Here is a 24,286-nt window from a genome sequence, read left to right on the forward strand (position 1 = left end):
AGAGAGGTCTATCATCCCTAACAATTGTACTCCAAGCCCTCTCCACGGTGTAGCTAGCGTCCGCAATTAAATGGCAACCCACTCTTGATCCACATTTAGACCTACGGAAAGCACACGTGAGGAAGAGTGTTGAAGTATAAGTGTATTGCCCAGTCTTTTTCATCAGATCGGTTTCTTGGTTGCTTTGGCTAACGCATGAAGCTCTTCACTATATCCAACCGATGTCCGGTGGCTGCCAACTGAATTTGATGTAAACGTTTGAGATGAAAAGTAATTTAATTTTGCATAAATAATACTCTTATCAAGTGACTCAATTTTTTTTAAATATGGATGTTCTATACCCAAAAAACGTTTAGATACATGTAATATTTCGTTACTTAATATGAGACGGGGAGAGTAGTCTTTTAATCTGAACGCACGGCCATTGTGCTAACTTAGTAATATCAGTTATTAGGAAACATAAACTGGAAATTCCAACGCAGTTCAGGTATATTTAAGACGATGTGAGTTGTGACATTGTGAGTTGATAGGTGTTTTGCTAGTGACGAAGCGTAAAATCCATTGTTACGCTTTCCCTGGCCGTCCTCTGCTTCACACTCTTGTTCGCGCGTGGCGGAGCTCGGCGCGGGTGAGGTGAGGGCCACGGTGGCCTGGGCGCGTGGCGGTGGTATCCGGGAGTCAGGAGCGGCCCGATTGCGCTGGAAGCTCTTCGTCCGAGGCCACTGCGGCCCGATTCCGACCGGCGGAGCCACGGCAGCTGGCGGCTCTCCTGATTGCTACGGTCGGCGATCTGAATCCGATGTGCGGCAGCCCGATGCAGACGAGACACAGCGGCCGAACTGCGACAGCGACGACACTGGCTAACTACGAGGTAATTATGATTTATGATGGCTTGATTGTGATTAGGGCTCGTTAGGACTTCGCAAGGAATAGATTCATTTTGCGCACAAACATCTCTGAAATTGTTTTTTCTTTTCCATGAAAAAGCAGTCATCTCTGCAATTGTGGGTGCACAAACATTTCTGAACTCCTTGCCTTGCGGTACAATTTAAACAACAGATTTCCACAAATTGGAACAAAACTCGAGAAAGAAAGGCAAATTTCCCCTGATTTCCTAAAACAAATGGCACACAAGAGTTCAAAAGGTAAATAGACATAAACCAATGGAATGCATGCAACTTATGAGAACATAAATGAAAAGTTCTTTCTTACAGATTTTAGACATGTAGTTGATCACCCTCGAATGTTTATTCTAGGACATACAATGATATATGTGCTCACATAGTAAACAATGTAAGTAATCAACGACAAAGTCACAAAACACCGTGGATATATACTATTATCTTCCTCCTGAGAGGCCAGATACTGTGCCGAAGCTCAATGTTAGTTGCGGATATGACACGGAAGATGAGTTCAATCCATTGTTTTTCATCAAGGCTGCCATGTTCAAGCTCAGTTCCGTCTGCCTCAGCTCAGGTAGTGGCATATCACCATCGAGGTATTGCATTACTTCTCGCATCCTAGGCCTTGAACTAGGAAGTGGATGCAAGCACAAAAGTCCCAGCTTTAAGACGAGGCATGCCTCATCGACATTGTAGTCACCTTGGAGCCTAGTATCAACTGTTTTAGTAACCAATCCGTTTTTCCAATGCTCAAGTACCCAATCGACCAAGAAAACTTCGTTTCCCTCCGCATTTTTCTTCACAGGTTTTTGCCCGCAAGCAACCTCGAGAAGGAACATGCCGAAGGCAAAAACATCTGTTTGAGGAGATGCCTTCCCTGTGCGCAGTAGCTCGGGGGCTAGGTACCCCTTTGTACCAACCATATGTGTGGTTTGTGGGTCGGTGCCATGATCATATAATCTTGCAAGGCCAAAGTCACCAAGCCGCCCATTCATTTCACCGTCTAGTAGCACATTGCTTGCCTTGATGTCTCTATGGATCACTATCTTCTCCCACTTCTCATGGAGATAGAGCAAGCCGGTTGCAATGCCTTTGATAACCCGAAACCTCTGAACCCAATTCAAAATGACCTTGTGCTCTTCGAAGTGTAGATATTTGTCAAGGCTACCATTTGGCATGTAATTATAAACCAAAAACAGTTCACCTTTTCTCCGGCAATAACCAAGTAGCTGCACAAGGTTGCGATGACGGAGTCGACCGATGCTAACAACCTCTGTGACGAACTCTTTCATCCCCTGTCTTGATTCATGAGACATCCTCTTCACAGCAACCTCTACATTCGACAAGGGAAGCACTCCTTTATATACTTTCCCAAAACCTCCTTCTCCAAGTAGGTGCTTGTTCTTAAACCCTCCGGTGGCATGGAACAAATCCTTGTACGAGAATCTGTGCGGACCAAACTCTTCCTCCCAGTCCTCACGCACCTCAGCATACTTCCGTCGTCTTCGCACAACTAGTGTGAAGAGTGCCTATAGAGAGGATCAACGTTGCAGTGGCTATTGGTAGGACGATTGCCAAGAGCTTGGACTGGGCCTTGGGACCAACAAGAGGCAACTTGGGAAGCTTGGAGATGTCAATGGATGGAGCTGGTCTATTCATCCCAAAGCTCCAGCCCAGCACATACTCACGGGTGTTGATGAGAGTAGCTATGGATGAGAATCCAATGTATGAAGCCGAGTCAGAGAGTACAGTTGAGAGATCATAGGTTGCAGAGAGCAGTGGCCTTGATGGTTTGCCCATGTTGATTGGAGCCAAGGTCACATTGATCTGCTTATCACCCTCATCATAGTCTACCCACAGTTGCATAGCCTTGTTGCCGTTCAGCGTCATGTTCTTGAAGGCACCACCCTCGTCTTCATAGAAGCCAGAGGTGCTGGATTTCAAGGAGACTGCACTGTTGATGTTGATACCGATGTGGTTGTCATTGATGTCTTGGAGCTCAGCATTTTTGTAGGTGTCGAGCTCAATCATGAAGATGTGTTTGTTTGCTTCACCATTGTTCTTCTCATTGAGGAGGCCAAAATACTTGGCGGCCCGTGCATCAGAGAAGTTCTTGGTGGGGGCGATGAAGAAAGCCATGCCATCAGCGCTCAGGTCCGGGTACGTGATGAAGATGCTGAAAACTACATGGACTGAGAAGGATTGAACTTTACCACTGGATGACTTGCGGAAATGCAGAGGAGTTGGGTAGAAGGCATGACCGCTGAGAACAGCTGTGCCGTTGGACAGATCAAGGAGTCCGCCGTCTGTGACCATGGCACTGCCATCGAGGCTTAGGCTGGATTGGTTGAAGCCGGAGAAAATAAATTGATCATCGCTGAAGGCCAAGGTTGCAGCGATAAGACCAAGCTGGAGGAGGAGGAATTGCTGAAGGAATGATGTATGCTTCATTGAAGGAACGCGTGTGACTTGCAAGCTGCAACTCAATGTGTGAGGCAAGTGTTTCGTGGCAACCAATGGTATATAGCTTGAGGTTGCACTGAGTGGTGCAGTATTTTATATCATAATTACCTTGCAGCATCCTACCAAGTCTACTCTCTGGGTTTCAACTTTCAACATCTATCGTTGTCTAAACACTTTAATAGTTGATGGAGACAGCGATATTTGTTCAGGTTATTGTCAATCACATTTTAGAATTGATTTTAAGGAACACCTAACAAATATTACGGTGTCTAGATTAAGTTGCATAGCATGTAGTAAGACAGTGCCAGGTAGTTCAAATCAATTTCCTGGCATAGATGGGAGATGTGCATCAGGTGATGTATTTGTAGTGGTGCGTGTGGGTTGTAACTTATATGTCTCTGCTTTATACCCTTAAAATAACCTCCTACAAGAAGAAATTGCGTACTCATATAAGTTATGACTCCAAAAGTAAAGTTCTAAAAAGAACCACCAAATTTACCACAAAAAGCTAGAAATTCCCATGCAAGCGTTGTTTAGCATTTATGTTTTCATCCCAGATTTGTGAACACTATCAAACTTAACAAAAGGCTATGTCGAACTAAGACAATGATTCTGGGGTTCGTGGGGTTTTGTCGGAGATATGAAGATAGTAGATCTGAACATCGCTGTTCCGTTGCAGCAAAGGCAAAGGATCCTAATCAAACCAAAGGGACTGGAATAAAAGTAAACAATTCCATTTAAAGACAGAAAGTAACTGAAAATGAAGCTTCATGGAACTTGTAAAGCTTTGATGCATACCATGATATGGACAGTTTGTCCAAATAGTATTGCTGTCTGAGTTTCACTTGCGGAGATTGCCTAGGGTGGAGGGAACTTGGCATCTGATAACTCAGACTTTGGAGTATGAAAGGCCAGAAGCTGTAACCTTTTGTAGTCTTTTGTCATGCAAAATGAATTAAAAATAAAAAATACATTAAAGATGGACAATAACTGAAAGGAAGCTTGATATTACGTGGCATGCTTTGATGCGTATGTACATATGGTCATGGTACAATTTGTCCAGACATTACTTTTTGTCTGACCGGGAGATACTGAGATTACCTAGGATCAAGGGAACTTGGCATTTAAGTACTCGAACTTCAGAGTACCAGGTCCAGAATAGCATTTACCGCAGATATCTTATGTACATTCAGTAGAAAATGGACTTGAAAATATGCTCTGTTTCTTGAAGAGGGTACCTAAAGAACATACACTTCGCTGGAGTTCGGTTGTCTTCGTAACCGGTTGCAGGGTGTTTGTTTAGCCTTCTATTCAGGCTGGGATGAAAGTACCATTAGAAGTTTCATAAAAAAAAGTGCAATTAAAAAAGAACACCCTCTTCACTGATGCGGCTTGAAGGAGTATGTATGCCTTTAAATCTACATGCATGAATGTACTCTTATTATTGAGACACATATGACGGATAGGACTTTATTTTAAAAAGAGATGGATAGATATGTGATCTAGTAGTATTCCTCACCCACCAAAGAGACAGTAATATTTTTCTATGATTGAGTTATAGTAGTCTTGATTGCATTCAATTTGAAAAAAATAATCTTGATTGCATTCTGTGGGAAACCTGTGTAGCCTTAAGTATGAGGACTCTTTGAAGCGTACCAAATTTTCTCTGGTTTCCTGTTTAGCCACCCTTGCAGAACGTCATCTCAAAATAATATGTCAAGTCACAAAGAAAAGAGAACAGGAAACATTCAATGTCTTGTGCCTGTAGACTTTGATTCTTGTTGCCTCTGAAGTTGCTTTCATGACATGACTCTGATGTTGTCCTTTGAATCCATTTATATTGCAGTCTTAATTGCATTCGAGTTGAAAAAAATAATCTTTGATTGCATTCTGTGGAAAACCTGTGTAGCCTTAAGTACGAGGACTCTTTGAAGCCTACCAATTTTTTTTTTGGTTTCCAGTTTAGCCACCCTTGCAGAAACTGCATCTCAAAATAATACTCACTTCACAAAGAAAAGGGAAAAAGAAACATTCAATGTCTTGTGCCTGTAGACTTTGATTCTGACATGCCTACGATATCGATGTTGTCCTTTGGGTCACATTCATGTCGCAGTCTGAGTTGGGCATCAAGTGATGTTTTTTAATTTCAACCTTTCAAGACAATATATATGAACTAACTGAATGGTGATGATTTTGTTTCCTTTTTTTTGTTCTTGCAAGGATTGAATTGTTTTCTATAATATTCATATGTTCTAAATACGCCAGTGTTATAATTTAGAGTACTCTATAATTTAATTAGCATAAATTTTCCTTTCCATCTTCCACGGAATTGAGACTGATTTTTACGGAACGTTTAGATTTGGTGTACCTTTTTAAATTATTAGTTATGCCAAAACTGCAAAGAATCTTAGGTATTCATACATTGGTAGCCAAATTCTGGTGTTTTAACCATTACCACCAAAATTGTTTATTAATGCACGACTGACATTCTTGGCAGATAGAATACTGGTAGATGGATGCATCATATACTGGTCTACTGGCCAATACTTCTTCCACAATCGACTGTTCGTATGAATCAAATTTCACAAATCGGAGATTTCTGGGGGGATAAACAAGTTGCATCTAGCTTGGTTTTTCTTCTCGGTTTTTTTTATCCATCTGGCCTTATGATTCTCCCAGATGCCACATATGAACTGTTATAATAAAAGCAAGTATGCTCCATATGAATGTTAAATACACTTGTTGGCAGAAGACCTTATAAAAATCTAAAGCTAGTGTTTTTTGGTACCGGTGACGTCAATCAACTAGGAGTTTTTTTTTCTCACAACAAACCAAGATGTTACAGGAAGGTTCTCACCAGAATACACATCATATCTAACCAAACAAACAAGCACACAATGTTTTTACAGACAACCCAAAATATCCTTAAGGTATATAGGCTTCCCATACATGCCACATCACACTTGCAGTCTACATATATATATTCCTTAGGGTACGTTATAAAATATATTTGCTTATTACACATGACAAAAAACATGCTCATCTTCCTCCTGAGACGTGGGACATTGTGCCAATGCTTGTAGTCGACGAAGGATAGGAGGCGATGTATGGATCAAACCCTTCATTTTGCACCACGAACCCTTCGTTTTGCATCAAGGCTAGCAACTCCAAGCTTAACCCTGGAAGTTCAATTTCCCCATCTAGGTATTGCATGACTTGCCGCATGCTAGGCCTTGCATTGGCAAATGGGTGTGAGCATAGCAATCCAATCTTCAGCGCCAAGCTTGCCTCACCAACATCATACCTCCCTTCTAGACTAGCATCCACTGTATCACCAAATGATCCTTTTTGCGCCTTGTCGATCACCCAATCGACTAACACGAGCTGACTGTCTTGTGTGTTTTGCTGATCGACAGGCCTTTTTCCACAGGTGACCTCAAGGACGAATATGCCGAAGGCAAAGACATCAGTAAGAGGGGTGGCATTTCTGCTTCGTGCTAGCTCTGGAGCTAGGTAACCTATGGTGCCAACTACATGTGTAGTCTGTGGGTCAATGCCATGATCGTACAACCTTGCAAGGCCAAAATCACCCAATCGTCCATTCATCTCGTCATCAAGGAGCACATTGCTTGCCTTGATGTCTCGGTGAACAACCACTTTTTCCCACTCCTCATGGAGATAAAGCAAGCCAGATGCAATTCCCCTGATGATCCGAAACCTTTGAGCCCAAGTCAACACGTCGTTATCCTTTTTGCCATAGAGACACTTATCAAGGCTTCCGTTGGGCATGTACTCATAAACTAAGAGGAGTTCACCTTTGCGCCGACAATAACCAAGCAACTGTACAAGGTTACGGTTTTGAAGGCGACCTATGCTGACGATTTCTGCGATGAACTCCTTCATGCCTTGCTTGGAATCATGCGAAACCCTCTTGACTGCTACCTTCAATCTGGATCTGGGAAGCACCCCTTTGTACACCCTCCCAAATCCTCCAACTCCTAAAAGGTTCTTATTCTCAAATCCTCCTGTTGCATTGAACAAATCCTTGTATGAGAACCGGTGTGGGCCGAACTCCATCTCCCAGTCGTCCCGCACCTCTGCGTACCTTAAATGCCTCCTTACAAGAAGGAAAGCTATGGCAATCAAAGACAGGATGACCGCTGCCGTTGCAACCGGCAGAACTATCTCTAACACCCAGAATCGACTGTCCTTGGGATGATTCCGTGGAAGCTTTGGAAGCATGGTGACATTGATGACTGGAGCAGGACTGTTCATGGCGAAGCTCCAACCCAGCACATAGTGTCGTGTGTGGATCTTGCCTGTTGAAGATGAGAAGCCGATGTATGCCACATCTTTGAGCACATCTGAGAGGTTGTGCCTGGCTGACACGGTTGGTCTCTTGGGCTTGGTGGCCATGTCAAGAGTGGCCATGGTAACATTGACCTGCGTCTTCTCTCTGTCGTAGTCCACCCACACCTGCATCGCCTCTTGGCTAGTGAGAGACAAGTTCTTGAACGTGCCGTCCTGGTCATTGAAGAAGCCGGCTGGGTGGGACTGCACGGAGCTGAGACTGTTGATGTCGATGCCAACGTGGTTGTTGTTGATGTCCCCGAACTCGCTGTTTGGCCAAGTGTCAAGCTCGATGGCGAAGATGTTGTTGGTTGTGTTGCCGTTGTTCGAGCCATTGAAGAGGCCCAGGTACTGGACAGCCGTGGCCTTGGAGAAATCATTGCTCGGTGCGACCAACATGGTGAGGCCATGGCTGCTCAAGTCATATATGGAGATGATGCCGAAGACGAAGAAGGCAGAGAAGGACTGCACTGTGCTGTTGGGCGAATCACGGAGGCGCAGCGGAGCCGGGTAGAAGGCATGGCCCATGCTCATGATCGTGCCATTGGTGAGCTCGAGCAAACCGCTTGGCGTGACTGAAGCCGTGCCGTTGAGGGTGAGGCTAGCGTTAGCAAAGCCGGAATAGACGAAACGGTGGTTGTCGACGTCACCGGCGATGATCGATGGTGCATTAAGGAGAATGTAAAGGAGCTTTAGGAAGAGCAAGGAAGTGGACTTCATGTTTGACATGGCCATGGAGGATGGCAAGAGCAGGGGCATGGATGGATTCATGGATATGTTTGTGGGTTGCAGCACCGCTCACCTTTTCACTCTACTCGGGTGGCAGAAGACGCACTGCCTACTACTAAGCTTACACTGCACGATACCACAAGTCTTTCTACGCCACCCATATGAAGATCCATCGGAAAATATCTTTAATGAATCCAAATTAAGTCACACACAGGCTAGATTCTTTTTTCAGATAAATATTGCCTAGCATGTGTGAGGTATTTATGATTTCTAAACAGTTTGTCAATCTAATTAAGCAAGAGACAGGAGGCTTCATTTGCAGGTCGCTATTCCGTTGCAGCAAGGGCAGTGGATCGCAATCAACCTTTTGAGATCTTTTGTCAAGTAAAATGGAGAGGACTAAAAGTAAACGACTGCATTTAAAAGAGAAATGGACAGCAACTGAAAACGATGCGTCAGTTTGTCTAGACGACAACATTGTGTCAGACTCTGAGGTTTGGAGATTATTTAGGTAGGATCAAAGGGTCTTTGCATTTTGCGTCCGTTGTAATGTTTGTGCGGTTGTGGTCTTGTGTCAATTGTCTTGGCTTTCTTAGGCTTGTAATTCTATTATTTCGACACTGAGATGCCATCTATGAAGCTTAACCAAGAGATCGAGCTCCACTAAACAAAGGCAGTGATTTTATTGTGGGATGTGGACAGAAATATGGAGATAGTGTGTTTGAAAATTGTTATTCCTTTACATCAAGGGCAGAGGAGAGAAACCCGACCAATGTAGTCAACTAAACTGTACCGGATTATAAACACTTGCAATTAAAGTTGACAGGTCTAGCTTTGAAGTCATGATATGCAGCTAGGAGGCTATGATCTCGCAAGTCTGTCCAGACAATATTGATTCGGAGGAATTTCTGAAGAATTATAATCCATAGGTTTTCTCTACATGGATTAATTCGGAGGACTGTAATTTCTTAGGGTCATTTGACTGACTGGATTTTCATAGCATTGTGATCCAATGGATTTGCTTTCCTATGAAAACTGTTCGGTTTGCATGATTAGAATTCTTAGGAAATATTTCTGAAGGACATCTTAGTCTATTCTAGAGGAAATTTTCAAAGAAGTATGAGCTATTTGAAAAATTCCTGGCAGGAAGAAAAAGGCGAGCACGTGCGGGTGCGGCTTGCTCAACAGCGGGCTCTGTTGCCATCGTCGCAAAACGGCAAAAGTCACCGGTTCGCGTAGCGGCGTAGTAGGATGACCAATAATACAATGAGAAAAAAAACACGTCAACCCCTCAACGCCGCCCCTTGCTATTCACATAGTCGTTGACTGACTCCTGACGTGGTGTCCATGGCCAACTGCTCAGCTTCCTTGCTTCTCCTTGATCAATGCTCGAACCCCAGCATCAACATATATGTTAGGCTACTCCAAAAGCTTCAAAATCCACATAGTTCTTCCAAGTTTTCTATAGGTTCCTTCAGTATAGAATATCTTAGATCCAAGAAAATTGGTACCAAAATGAGTGGCTAACATCTCTCTAATCTCGCAAAAAAAAACTTCTCTCTGAGCTTACTTTTCCCTATTGATCAATAAAAAGAGTGCCAAACAGGTATCTCAAGGTTATAAAAACAGAAAAATAAACTACAGAATACTCGCAAGCATCACAAAGTCTAATGCTAGCACGCCACTGCAAAAAACTCGCAAGCATGACTGCTAGTAGGAATTAAAAGATACGCACTGAAATGATGTTTTTCTCATAAGGTTGCGTTTGGAATCCTACTGATCGAAGGAACCCCCAGTGGGCTTTGATAAGGCAAATTCCTATCATTTCCGGAGCCCGGAAAATGGTTGAGATCCAAGTGACTTTCTGCTCTTCATCTTTGGATTTCCATCACCACAAAGTTGAATCAAATTGACACGGCATATCCATTTAACCTCGTTCAAAAAAAAAACCTCGTTCATTTTATCCCTGGCAAAATAAGCCATCTGCAGAGAGCCAGCGAGGGGTTGCGGAAGACGGGAAGAGTTCGCCCGGCCGCCGCCAGCCACGTGCAAGTTCAATCGACAGGAAAAGTTTCTGTCTGGATGAATCATTGGGCCACTGGGCCGACGGTGGAGGGTGGAGGCAGCCCAGAACTAGGTTAGTTAGTCTTGGGCTGAATTGCTTCAATGGCTTTCATTTTCTCTATTTTCGTTTTTTCTTCATGTATATATACAACACACACCATATATACCTAATTTTGGCGAAAATAATTGTTATTCAACTGAATAGCTTTCATAAAGGTGGGCCCGCCCATGAATGGTTCAGATGCAGTACAGTTACGTCTTTTTAGAACAGGATAGACTACAGTCAGCTGTCTTCTCCTTCGTGTGCTGTGCTGACTCGAAGCTAGTGGGCTGAAAGTTGGGCCTCTTGTTTTTGTTTTGTATAATACAACCCCTTGGTCCTCTCAATGACCTTTCCTCGAAGAAAAATCAACCGCTCCCTTTGATCCTAAATTATTGTCGAGATATTATATGTATCTAAACGTTTTTTAAGAAATAGATACATCTATATTTAGGGAAATTTAAGTCAACAATTTAGAATCAGAGTGAGTACTTCCTAGGTGTAATAGGTGGTTATTCTTAAAAAAAACGTGTACTAGGTTAATTAACTGCAGGGAAGGTATTGCATAATTCAAAAAATTGGTTGATGTTTGTGAAGATACAATAGACGATCAAAACTCACCAACGTTGTAGCAGAAGTAGATGTTGATGAAACATGGTGCTGATTCCTGCTAGGTTATATCTCCCGATTGTGAGAATATCTCTGTCGTGGTGGTGTCATGGCAGATGCCATAGGATGGCTTACGATAGGGCCGATGGACGAAGGGGGAATCGGAGGAGGGAGGACGTGATTAGAACCACGCACAAAACAAGAACACACGCCGTTTACCCAGGTTCGAAGCCCTCAAGGTGAGGTAAAACTCTCACTCCTGCTTTGTTGTATTACCCGAGATACCGATGGCTACAATGGTGCTCCTTCAGCTGTTTCTTGAGGAGGAAGAAGAAGAGGGGGAAACCCTAAATGGCTAAGTGAGGAAATCCTCTCACAAGAAGGGTGGTGCTTCTATTTATAGGCCGCTGGTGTCACACTGACAAGTGGACCAAAAACAAACCCTAACTTCTACGGGGCCCGCCGGGTACGCCCCACGGTCCCCTCCGGGTTGCCTGGCAGGGGACAAAGCAGCTTTATGCTTTTCGTACCGCCAGGCGGCGCGTACTGTAGTCACGCCCCGGCCTTCGTCATCTGTCCTTCTACTGCGCGTCACTGTGCAGTCGCCTGGCACCGCGACGTGAGCAACGACTGCTTTTCCGTCATAAAGGGGGCGCTGCTTTACTTTGCGCCATGTGCCCAGGATAAGACCGTTGGCGCATCCCGGCGTTGGCCGAGATCAGATAGCTTGTGCTTATCCTGCAATCATATAAGACAAGATAGATATGCCGGCATACCTTTTGTATGCCGGCCTATTATTAACTCGGCTTAAGGATGCCGGCGTACTCGCTTGCGTCGGTTTTGCTCTCGTTATCTCGGCTAGCAAGTGTCGTAATGACCCTACCCGGGGTCATCCCCCCGACAATCTCCTCACTCAATCTGCCGATCTAGGATTGAAATAGACTATCCTTCCACGCGTATCAACGTGTCCTGATGTAGAGGTTCAGCAGCTGGGTGTTTACATGGGGTATAGCCCACAACTTTTGTTTTTTCGGCTCATCTTTCAGTATCGGTATTCGTTTTCGATCTTTTTTGCTGTTTGAAAAAATCACCATTTTGGACATTTTCATGGACTATATGCACTTTCTGGGGTTTTGGCTGATTTTTTTGATATCGTGACCCGGTACATTTAGGGGGGGGGGGGGGTTGGCCAATTTTTTGGATAACGTGAACAGGGTACAAATTTTTGAGAGGGTTTTGGCCGGCCAAAAAATCATCGTTTCGGCTGTTTACATGGGCTATGGGCCAGGATTTCAACCAATTTTTCGATATCATGACCCCGGTAAACATTTTCAGACCGTATTTTTTCCAGTTAGGAAAAATCACCATTCTTACCGTTTTCCAATATCATCACGAGATGTATACGTTTTCGAGCAATTTTTAGCAAATCAGGAAAAATTAACGTCCCGGCTGTTTTTGTGAACTATAGCCCACATTTTTTTGGGTATTCCATTTATTTTTGGCTACATGTCTCCCGAAGTCCCGATAAAATTTTTTGTGACATTTTTCACTGTCGGAGCACGGTCTCCGGCACCGGGGATGCTGAGCACCCCCTTTTCGGTTCGGTGGAGGGCGAGGTGATCGCCGGCATGGCGATAGACACGGAGAGTAAACGCGAGAGTTTTACCCAGGTTCGGGCCACCCGGAGGTGTAACACCCTACGTCCTGCCTTTTGTTATATTCACAAGTTTAAGAGTGTACAGATCGCCCGAGGGGTTCCCGGGCCGGCTACTTGGATGAATACTACGATGTGTTCTCATTACTTGAGTCGGAACACTTTTTTCGGTGGCATTGGTCCTCCTTTTATATGCAAGGAGATACCACAGGTGCCACGGTGTGCAGCGTGACATGTTAGCTAGACGCGTGTCACGCCCACACGAAATACAAATTTGTTCATCCACACTGGACGCCATGCAGTGCCCGTCCTACTGTATACGGTAGAAAAAGTAGCTCTTAGGGCGACCGTTCGAGCCTTGCTAAACAAGACTAGACCTGCTGATAGGACTCATGTCGGTGCATTAAATGCACTGCGCCCGCAGTCTTGTCCTGTCTTAACTGTTTTGCGGGTCCCGCCTGCATGCCCGAGCGCGGGTTGCCGGGGTGCACCCTCCCGGCTAGCGCATCCGCTAGTTGCCAGGTGGCGTTCCTATGACTTCCCGGGGTCGGGGTCCCCGGGAGCGCTCCGTACTTGGCTCCTAGTTTTGTCTTCACTGGGGGCCGTCCCCTTGAGGCAGGCTTCCTGGGCTCGTTACTTCCCGGGAGTCCTTCCTGATGTGGCCCCGTCAAAGGCGACCCACGCGTCCAGTATCAGTGGGACCCCGTGGGCCACTGGTACGACAGTAGCCCTCGGGTGTGGCCCGGCAACCTTGACGCCTCTTCAAGTGCTATCCCCGATCGGTTGCCGGGCTACGCCCTATCCGACGCGTGGGTCCCCAAGGGCACCCGGCCCCGTGGGCCGCTTTTATCCTCCCACTCCTTCGAACGAAACGGTCGGGTGCACGATCTCGTGCCTTATCTCCCTTAATCACCAGAGAGTTAAGGCCACGTCGCGCACTCTCCTCTTAATCTCCGGTTCTTTAGGACTCTTCGCTGCCCATCATGGGGGTGTCCGTTGCAATCCACCAGCCCCGATAAATATCCAAGGCTGGCGGTGGGCACTCCCCATTGCCTTTCGCTTCTGCCATTGCCTCTCTCCAAGCTCCTTGCACTCCCACTCTGACCAAACTCCCTTCTCCTCCTCCGCCGATGTCTTCCAAGGGGCAGAACCGTCCCAAGGGGAGCACCAGCAAAGGGGACAAGCACGACAAGGCCGGGAAGAAGGAGCTCTTGGACAGAGCCAGGAAAGATGATGAGATGCGAGCCAAGTTTGCCTTCTTCTCCCCCGGCTACAACGGCGAGGGAGTCAAAAAGTTGGTCCTGGCGTTGGCCACCAAGCACAACGAGCATGGGCCAACGCGGATTCTCCCCGTCGGCCCGGAGCGCGACGGCCACTACTTCCGGATCTTCGGGAGGTTCGTGCTTGCCAGGTTCGTGCCGCCGCACTCATACTTTCTCTCCGCCATCATGGAATCCTACGGGCTCCTCATGGCGCTGATCCACCCCACCTCGTTCTTCACATTGGCTGTTTTTCAACACCTTTGTGAAGCATTCATGGGGGTGATTTCGTCGGTGGCGCTGTTCCGCCACTACTTCTACCCGAGGGTGGAGAAGAAGACATCTCTGTCCTCGGGCGTGGTGTTCCGCTTCCGCGACGGGCTCAAGTCAGAATTCATCGAGTTGGGGAAGAAGAAGATCGAGTCCGAATGGCGCCGCGACTGGTGCTGGGTGTGCACCGACGAGCTCCGGGAGTTCCACGAGGAGCCCCTCGGGCCTCCAAAGGCTCTGATGACTGGACGCTCCGCGACCCGAAGGACGCGGAGTTGGCCCCGATCTGCGCAAAGATCAGGGCGCTCCGTGATGCCGGTCTCACGGACACAGATGTGGCGCGCCACTTCATTGGGAGGAGCGGGGCTCCCCTGCAGCGGCGCTCGCATCCGGCGTGGCTGTACACCGAGCCCGACGACCGGACCAGGCTACAGCGCACGGAGCTGCTCCCGGAGGAGGTGTAGTTCTGGGTGAAGGGCATCACCGGCGAGGACGAACCTTGCCGGTTGCTCCCGCCCAGAGCGCACGCGCTTCACGCCGGGATCCCAAACCTGGGAGCCCGGGATCTCCCACTCTGCGATGAGTGGGGGATCATGGAGGATCCCTAGGCACAACCTTCCCCCCCCCCTGCAGCCCAGGCCCCAGAAGGGCAAGGAGGAGAAAGAAGACGACGTCCCCCTAGCGAGTTTGTCCGCGGCGGAGCGGGTGAGCAGGTGGGAGGCCAGCCCGCAGCTCCAGGAGCCTCACGGCGACGCGGGGGCTGGGGTCTCCGGCGGCAGTGGCGCGGCTGCGGTAGCCGCCCTGACCACCCCTGCAACCCCGGCAGCTCCCTCTGCGCGGAGCGGCCCTCCAGCAAGGAGCATCCTGGCGGACAGGATGCTCAAGCTTAGGCCGGCAGGGTAAGTCTGATCTCACCCCGAACATCTTCAACTCCGCTTAACTATTCTGTGCCTGGCTCACTTGTTTCTTCGTTCTCCGGTTCGTCAAGGAAGAAGGGGCAGACCAGCGCGTCGCCGGCTGCCCCAACCAAGAAGCCCCGCCCGACTCCGGGCGGCGGCGACCAAGATGCCTCTGACGCGGCTGTTGTGGCGGCGGCAATGGCTGCGGGGGACCCTTGGGTCCCTGACTCGAGCTCGCAGGGCACCGACCCGGTGGCAGGTACGCGCAGGTTCGAGTTTTTCGCTTGCAATTTGTGTCAATCCTTATGTTTGATGCAAACTTCACTTGTGTAGCTGCCGGAGGGGTGCCAGCTGCGCCCGCGCCTCCCGAGGTGCGGGTCATCGACCTCACGGGCGAGGTCGATGAAGATGCTCCGGCGGAGACTGGTCCCGCCGGAGCCCTTCATCAACCGGCCACGGCGTTCACCACGGCCGTGGACGCTGCCGCAGGTGACGCCTCGCAGGGGGAGCCATTTGAGGCAGGCGGTGGAGAGCAGCCCCCGCCAGCCGAGGCGGGTGGTGACACTCTGGAGAAGCCCCTGAGCCTCCAGCTTGCCCCTTCGGACGAGCAGGGAGCAGCGGGGCTCGGCATGCCAGGGGCGCGCCTCTAAATCCCGATGCGCCCTCGGGATCGCAAACGGTCGAGGCGGGGTCCTCCTCCTCCGCCGGACCAACCTTTAGCCTGGGGGCAGGGGAGCTTGCCGGGAAAACCTGGGGTCGGATCACCTTCGACCCCAGCGATCCGACCCTAGCGTGTTCCAGCAGGGGCACCAGGTGATCGACAACATCCAGCCGCAACAGCGGATGTTTGTCGATTTCCTGAATGATGCGTAACAGCACCATGCCTGCGTGGTGGCGGAGTTGGGCGCGGCGCGACGGGAGGCGGAGGAGCAGCGCACCGAGCTGCGGCGGCTCCAGGAGGAGCTCCAGCAGGCGCGGCAAGACAGGGCAGCACCTGCCGTGCAAGGTGTGCCGGAGGCGCAGGTCCTCCAGCTGTTGTGGGACCTCCAGCAAGAGCACCAGCGGGAGCTCGAGCAGGTGAAGGCCTCACACACCAAGAGGGAGGAGGAGCACTAGGCAGCGCTGGACTCGTTCCAGGGGCGTCTCCGGGAGAAGACGGACTTGCTGTCCGGCTACTCCCTTGAGATCCAGCGCCTCCGCCGCGAGGTCGGAGAGCTGGAGGCGGCGGCTACAGCAGCAGCCGAGGCTTCAGTGCGCCGGGAGAAGGAGCTGCAGGAGTAGGCCCGCTCTCGGGAGCGTGAGCTTGCGGGGCAGCTCAAGGCCGCCCAAGACGCCAGCTCGTCCCTTGAGGGCGAACTCGACGCGGCGCGGCAGGAGCTCCGATTGATCGACGACGACAACACCAAGAAAGCATCGGAGATTGGTCGGCTGAAATCTGAGTGCCGCGAGCACAAGCGGCAGGCCCAGGAGGCTCGCGGAGCGTACATCGAGCTGCGTGCCTGCAGGGAGGGGGAGGTGGCCAAGCTGAAGAAGCTGGCCGACTCGGCGGTGGAAGCGCGGCGGGGATTCGACATCCCTGTGGCTACTTTCAGTGGGGCGGATCTGGGGAGCTACACTTCATTCTTTGCGGATTTCGTCGACCGGCTGGGCGGCCTCCAAACTTGCGTCACGGCCTTCGGCAACCGGCAAGTCGGCCTCGCGGCCGAGCAGGTTGCCGGGCAGATCCTCTCCCGGGTCCACTCCGCCCACCCCGACTTCCCGTTCGAGTCGGTCTTTGACGCCTGGTCGGACGAAGAAGAGGCCAAGGCTCACCGGGAGGCGGTGCAGAGCGTAGTGGATGAGATGGTGGCTCGGATGCAGGGCAAGGTCGACGACGACGAAGCCGCTGCTGAGGAGGTTGCCGGAGAAGCCCCCGATGCCAAGGACGTCCATGACACCAACGCAGCCGCCCCGGGAGCTCCTCTCGCGTAGTTCCTTTTTTCCTTTTCTTTGTGTTTTCCTGCAAGCGGCGCGAGGCGCCTTAGTACTTTTTATGTTAGATTCCCTTGTTATTGCTAGTGTTTTCTATCAACTTGTTTTGACCAAGCTTCAATATAAATATACCCGATGTTATTTTTACTTGCTTCTCTTCCTACGACTAACTTGCCGGTGAAGGGCTCTGTCCTTCTTGTGCTTTTAGCCTCGCATACCCGGGGACTCGCCAACCACATGCCTGGCCAGACTAGGGACCCGGGACGGACCCGCAGTGCCGACCTAGGGCCAAACAGTAGCGGCTAGCTACTCCGCCCGCGGGTTAACTACCCCAGCGCACACACCTCCGGGACGGACCTGCGAGCCACGTGTGGGGGGCGTCCTCACCCCGCAAGCGTCCTTCCTACGCTCCGGCAACACGGGGACCGAACCCACCCCAGCAAGCCAGCGTTACTGAGAGAGGAAAACTAAGGACCCAAAGTGAGATACTTAGCTTCCCGTCCACTTGTCGAACGTATCGATTCTGCACTTGGCACGCCTGCTGGAGGGATGCGGCAAGGGCGCTATGGCAGTGCACCCATCAGCGCTGAGCACTGATGGCATGCACCACCACAGCGTCTCCGCGGCAACCCTTGCCTTGGAAACGCCTGTTGGAGGGATGCGGCAAGGACATGGTGGCAGTGCACCCATCGGCATTGGGCACTGATGGCATGCACCACCACCGTGTCTCTGCGGCCTCCCTCGCCTTTGTAGCCATCTCCTTGGCTTTGCTCTGAGTTGCTCCGTGGCCACCATGCCCTTTTATAGGCATGGCGAAGAATCCTGCCGCCGTGCGCGCCGAGCTACAACGGCACACGTGACGACACCCTCCTGAGGTAAAAGCCTTGAAGCGCCACCGTTTCATGGGTAGAACTTGCGCAGGTGCGCAATGTTCCAGCTATTGGGCACCAGCAAGCCTTTTTCGGTTTCCAGCCGGACAGCCCCCGGTCTGGTCACCTGCACTACCCAGAAAAGGCCTTCCCAGATTGGAGTCAACTTGTTCCCTGCCTTCGTTCCTTGTATCCGGCGCAGGATGAGGTCTCCAACCTCGAGCTCCCGGGGACGGACTCTTCTGTCGTGATAACGACGGAGTCGCTGCTGGTAGCATGCAGCTCGTACAGCAGCCCGGCATCGAATCTCCTCGATGAAGGTAAGGTCATCAATCCTCTGCTCGTGTTGGCTCTTGTCGCCATATGTGCGTACCTGAGGTGACCCATACTTGAGCTCGAGGGGCAGCACAGCTCCTGCCCCGTAGACGAGGGCAAACGGAGTTTGACCCGTCGCCCGACTCGGTGTGGTCCGCAACGACCACAGCACGGGCTGGAGTTCTTCAACCCAGTGCTTCCTGTGGCCTTTGAGCTTGTCAAAGGTTCTCGTTTTGAGCCCCCACAGCACCTCTGCGTTGGCTCGTTCAACTTGCCCGTTGCTCCTTGGATAGGCAACGGAGGCAAAGTGAATCTTACTGCCCATGTCCTTGCAGTAAGCTTGGAACACTGCACTAGTGAATTGTGTGCCGTTGTTGGTGATGATGCCGTTGGGCACACCAAACCGACACACAATGCCTTTAAAGAACTTGATGGCTGCCTGTGCCGTGACGGCTCGGACAGGCTTCATCTCGATCCACTTCGAAAACTTGTCTATGGCCACGAGCAAGTACTCGTAGCCGCCGACTGCCCTTGGTAGCTTGCCGACGATATCCAGCCCCCAGACCGCGAACAGTCACGAGGACGGGATGACTTGCAGGGCTTGCGCTGGCTGGTTGCTCATCTTGGCGTGGAACTGGCATGCTTCACAGGTCTTGACTAATTGCTCGGCGTCGGCGAGTGCTGTCGGCCAGTAAAAGCCGTGCTGGAACGCTTTCCTAGCTAATGCCCTGGAGACCACATGGTGCGAGCATGTGCCTCGGTGTATTTCTTCCAGCAATGCGCGCCCTTCCTCATGGGGCACGCGAAGGAGCATGACTCCGTTGGGACGCCTCCGGTAGAGTTCTCCGTCCACCGAGGCGTACACTTTAGCTTGCCGGGCTACTCGCTCCGCGGCAAGGTCTTCCTCCGGGAGGGTCCCGTCCCTGAGGTAGTGAATAATGTCTGCCCCCCAAGGTGGTGGCTCCCGGCTAGTGTATGCCACCAATTTGGTGGCATGGTCCCCTGTGGTTGCAGGGTCACCTTGAGTCGCCGGAGGGGCTTTCCCGGCAACTGTCTTGGGGTCGACAGAGGGCTTCGACAGCCTCTGCACGAACACCCCAGGAGGCACTTTGCTGCGTTCCGCTGCCCACCTGGACAGTTCATCCGCAACAAAGTTGTCCTTGCGCTTTACGTGCTCAAGCCGAAGTCCTTTGAACTTGGACTCCAATTTCCGCACCTCTTCCACGTACGCTGCCATCTGGGGGCAGTCGTAGTCCTTGTTCACCTGGTTGATCACGAGTTGGGAGTCCCCGCGAACAATCAGGCACTTGATATCGAGGGCGATCGCCGCACGTAGGCCGGCAAGCAATCCCTCGTACTCTGTTGTATTGTTGGTGGAGTTGGCGAAGTCAAGCTGGATTACAAACTTGAGTGGATCACTACTCCGGCGCTGGCGCGCTGCAAGCAGAAAGCGCCGTCGAAGTACATGACCCAGCACCCTTCGTCTAATGCACCGGGGAGGCTCGCTCCCGGCTCTTCTTCGTCTACACCCGTCGATGTCCACTCCGCGACAAAGTCAGCGAGAGCGGCGCTCTTGATACTCTTGGTGTTCGCGAAACGCAGTCCGAACTCCGCCAGCTCCATTCTCCACTTGGCCACCCTTCCAGTGGCTTCACGGTTGGTGAGGGCCTTTTCCAAAAAGAACCCTGACACCACCGTGATGCTGTGCGCCTGGAAGTAATGGCGCAGCTTCCTCGAAGCGAGCAGGATCCCAAGCAGAAACTTCTGGACCTGCGGGTACCGTACCCAGGCGTCGCGCAGCACCGTGCTAACGAAGTACACTGGATGCTGCACTAGCCGCTTGCGGTGAGCAGCCTGCATGGGTTGTCCCCCGGATCCAGGGGCAGAGGAGGTAGTCGGGGGTTCTCCCGGCTTGCCAGGAGCCCCCAATCCTTCTATCTCAGCCCTCGGGATTTGCTCTTCCCTCTCGGCGACGAGCACAGAGCTCACCACCTTATCCGTTGCCGCTAGGTACAGCAGCAACGGCTCGCCCGGTTTAGGGGCAACGAGGACCGACGGCGACTTCAGGTATCTTTTCAGGTCCCGGAACGCGGTTCCACCTCGGGGGTCCAATTGATTGGACCCTTCTTCTTCATTACTTTGAAGAAAGGCAGGGCTCGCTCACCCAGCCTTGAGATGAAACGGCCAAGCGCCGCCGCCCAACCGTTGAGGCGCTGGACGTCCCTAATCTTGCGGGGTGCCTCCATTTTCTCGATCGCTTCAATCTTCTGTGGATTGGCTTCAATTCCCCGGTGGGAGACCAAGAAGCCTAGCAAGTGCCCCGAGTCCATGCCGAACGTGCACTTCTCGGAGTTAAGCTTGAGCTTGATCCTGCGGAGATTGTCAAATGTCTCCTGCAGGTCACCAATGAGCGAGTCCCTACGCCGCGACTCGATGTTTCGGCCTAGATGGGATCCCAGACATTCGCGCGGGGCGCGCTAAAATGTTGAACCCGCGTTCTTCAACCTGAAAGGCATGCACGTATAACAGTAGCAGCCAACCGGGGTGATAAACGTTGTTTTCTCCTCATCCTCGACTGCCATCTTGATCTGATGGTAGCCGGAGAAGGCATCCAGGAAGCACAAAGACTCGCAACCCGCTGTAGAATCTACTATTTGATCGATACGGGGTACAGGAAAGGGGTCCTTAGGACATGCACGGTTAAGATCGGTAAAATCAACACACATGCGCAATTTATTTCCAGCTTTTGGGACTACGACAGGGTTTGACAACCAAGTAGGGTACAACACTTTCCTGATCGTCCCGGCATTCTTGAGCTTCTCTATTTCCTGCTGGATGAAGTCCTTGCGTTCTTGCGCTTGCCAGCGAACCTTCTGTTTGACGGGCCGCGCGTCTGGCCGCACCGCCAGCCAATGCTCGATCACCTCCCTAGGGACTCCGAGAAGGTCTGACGGCTCCCAAGCGAACACATCAAAGTTCTCCCGGAGGAAGGCGACGAGGGCGCTTTCCTATTTCTCGCCGAGGCTCGCACCGATGGAGACGGTGTGTGCCTCGTTGCCGGCAAGCAGGGGCACCTTCTTGGTCTTGGTGCCCTCCTCCTTCAGCTTCGTGCCCTTGCTGATGCGTGGGCCGGAGCTGGAGCTACCCCCGGCGTCCTGTCCAGGAGCGGCTCACGCCTTCTTCAGTGTGGGTTGTTCACCCGCAAGTGGATCCTCGCTCCCGGCAACGTCGTAGTCGCCGGGATCCGCCACTGCAGAGGTCTTCACGACCTCGCCCATGCACCAAGCCGCGTCCTTCAGGTCGCACTTGATGGAAAGAACGCCGTATGTTGATGGCATCTTCATCACGCCATAGGCGCAATGCGTTGCCGCAATGAACTTGATCAGCGCTGGCCGACCAATTATCCCGTTGTATGGCAACGGTGTGTGAGCCACATCGAAAATGATGTGCTCAGTCCGGAACGCTTCCCGGGAGCCGAAGGTCACAGGGAGCGTGATTTGCCCCATGGGCTGCACCACTCCGGGGTTAATCCCCTGGAACGGGTCGGTGGGCTTCATCTGCTCCAGAGGCAGCTGGAGCTTTTCCACCAGCTTGGCGGATAGCAGGTTGAGGCTTGCCCCGCTGTCCGCCAGTACCTTGGTCACCGTCACGTTGTTTATGATCGGCGACACTACAAGGGGGAGAACCCTTGAACCCAAGGGACGGATCGGGTGATCGTCCGAGTGGAAGGTGATCGGCACGTGCGACCACCTCAACGGTTGCTGCGCCTCCACGCTGGGGAGGAGGGCGCAGACCTCACGGTAAGCCGTTTTACGGCAGCATGAGACGTGAGAGCATAGGCTCCCCCGTGGATGCAGGAGATGTTGCGAGGTTCCTGGAAGCCAGGCTCGTCGGCGTCGGCGTCGGCGTCGCTGTAGATATCCCCGTGCTGTTCAGCACGAGGCTTGTCGCGTCCCCGGGGAGGCTGGTCCTTACCGCCGCGGGCCTGGCCACAGCCCCCCGCGGGTTCTCCCTTGTCACCGCTGGCTGCACCCCGGCCTGCTCCGCCGTGGGGGTTGTTTGGGAAGTCTCGGGAGAGGTGCCCGATATCCCCGCAGTTGAAGCAGGCCTTGGCAGCGCGGCGCTCCTCGGGGCGCGGCTCACGCTTCTCCTTGATGGTTTGGAGAGTGCGGCAGTCCTACGTGGCGTTGGTGTGGATGGGGCAGCATACGGCTGCTGCTGGCTTGCTACCCGATGCTCCTGCCAACGCCGCCTTCTTGGTGGGCCTCTGAGGAGCCCCCGGCTCTGCGGCGAGTACCTGCTTCCCGCCGCGCTTCCGGGAGCCCTTCTTCCTAGAGCCCTCCGGTGGGTTTGCCGCCGCTTTGGCGGCAAGCTCAGGCGCCAAACGCCCTTCCTCGGCCATCGTGCATTTGTGCGCGAGAGCATAGAGATCCCTGGTGGCCCGAATCCGGTGTGTGTTAAGCTTCTCACGCATCTACGGATCACGGACGTTGATGATGTATGTGTTGATGATGGCGGCCGCTTCCGCCTCAGGGATGGAGTAGGAGAGGTTGGAGAACCTGTTGGTGAAGTCCCGCAACGTCTCCCCCGGCTTCTGCACGACCGTGTGCAGCTCCGCCATGGTTCCCGGGCGCTTGTAACCGCCCTGGAACACGTTCACAAACTGCTCGCGCAGGTCAGCCCAGGAGGCTATGGACCCGGCGGGCAGGTTGAGCAACCAGGTCCTCGCTGATCCTTTGAGGAACATCGGGAACTAGTTGGCGGGCGTTCAGGACGCCTCGCGCGTCGCCCCAGGTGGCGGTCGGTGACGAACCCGAGGATCCTACGGGATCTTCACCTTCTTGCCCTCCCCGCGGGGGAGGGTGCTCTCTGTGTCCCGAGACGCAGGGCGCGTCTCCGCGTCCCGGGTTCTTTCCCCGGCCCGAACCAGCCGGGGCGCCCTCGCCTTGCGGCTGCTGGGCGGCGAGTGCAAGGAGCGCGTCCAGCTCCGCACTCCATGCTTCATGCGCCAGCGTGCCTTGCGGTGGCTCGTAGCGCACCATGACACGCGCAGCTATGATGGCTTCCGCCGGGGTCTGGGTGGGAGGCTGCGATTCTCGGACCGGCTGCCCTCCTCCCTGTCACCCGGTGCCCTCGGATGAGTGGGGCGAGACTCCGTCGGCGTCGCACGTGCTGCGCATCTTCGGCCCGCGAGTGGTCTCGCTGGCCAGCGCGGGCGGCATTGTGGCCGCTCGCGCGACTGGCTCCGGCGCTGGGAGCCGCAGCCCCCTCGGTCGATTATCTGCCGACGGCCAAGGAGGTGGAGGTGGCAGCTGCGATTGCTACTGCTGCTGCCGTGGAGGGGACCCCTGGTCACCCTGCACCTGTGACGCGCGCGCGGCATCATGGGACCGAGTGCGCATGGCGAGTGTGTCGCTCAAGTCGACCCGGGGCTCATCTGCCTTCTTGGGTGGCATGGCGAGCTAGTCGTTGAAGATGCCGTAGGCGAAGGAGCCGGTGTTGATGACGATGACGCCAGCGATCACCCGAAGCTCTCTGTATGCCCCCATACCTGGCGCGCCAGATGTCGGAGCACAATCTCCGGCACCGGGGATGCTGATCACCCCCTTTTCGGTTCGGTGGAGGGCGTGGCGATAGACACGAAGAGTAAACGCGAAAGTTTTACCCAGGTTCGGGCCACCCGGAGGTGTAACACCCTACGTCCTGCTTTTTGTTATATTCACAAGTTTAAGAGTGTACAGATCGCCGGGGGGTTCCCGGGCCGGCTACTTGGATGAGTACTACGATGTGTTCTAATTACTTGAGTCGGAACCCTTTTTTCGGTGGCATTGGTCCTCCTTTTATATGCAAGGGGATACCACAGGTGCCACGGTGTGCAGTGTGACACGTTAG

General features: G+C 52.1%; 1 protein-coding gene across 1 annotated transcript; it reads right to left on the minus strand.

Moving 5' to 3' along the window:
• Positions 1 to 1,157: 1,157 nt before the first annotated feature.
• On the minus strand, positions 1,158 to 8,677 carry LOC104582327. The gene is given in 3 exon segments (XM_010231790.3): positions 1,158 to 2,426; positions 2,428 to 3,347; positions 6,501 to 8,677. Coding segments are annotated over 3 exon segments (3,993 nt in total). The 5' UTR covers positions 8,487 to 8,677; the 3' UTR covers positions 1,158 to 1,339.
• Positions 8,678 to 24,286: the final 15,609 nt, after the last annotated feature.

Source organism: Brachypodium distachyon, chromosome 1 (assembly GCF_000005505.3).
Source record: "Brachypodium distachyon strain Bd21 chromosome 1, Brachypodium_distachyon_v3.0, whole genome shotgun sequence".
Classification (NCBI taxonomy): Eukaryota; Viridiplantae; Streptophyta; class Magnoliopsida; order Poales; family Poaceae; genus Brachypodium; species Brachypodium distachyon.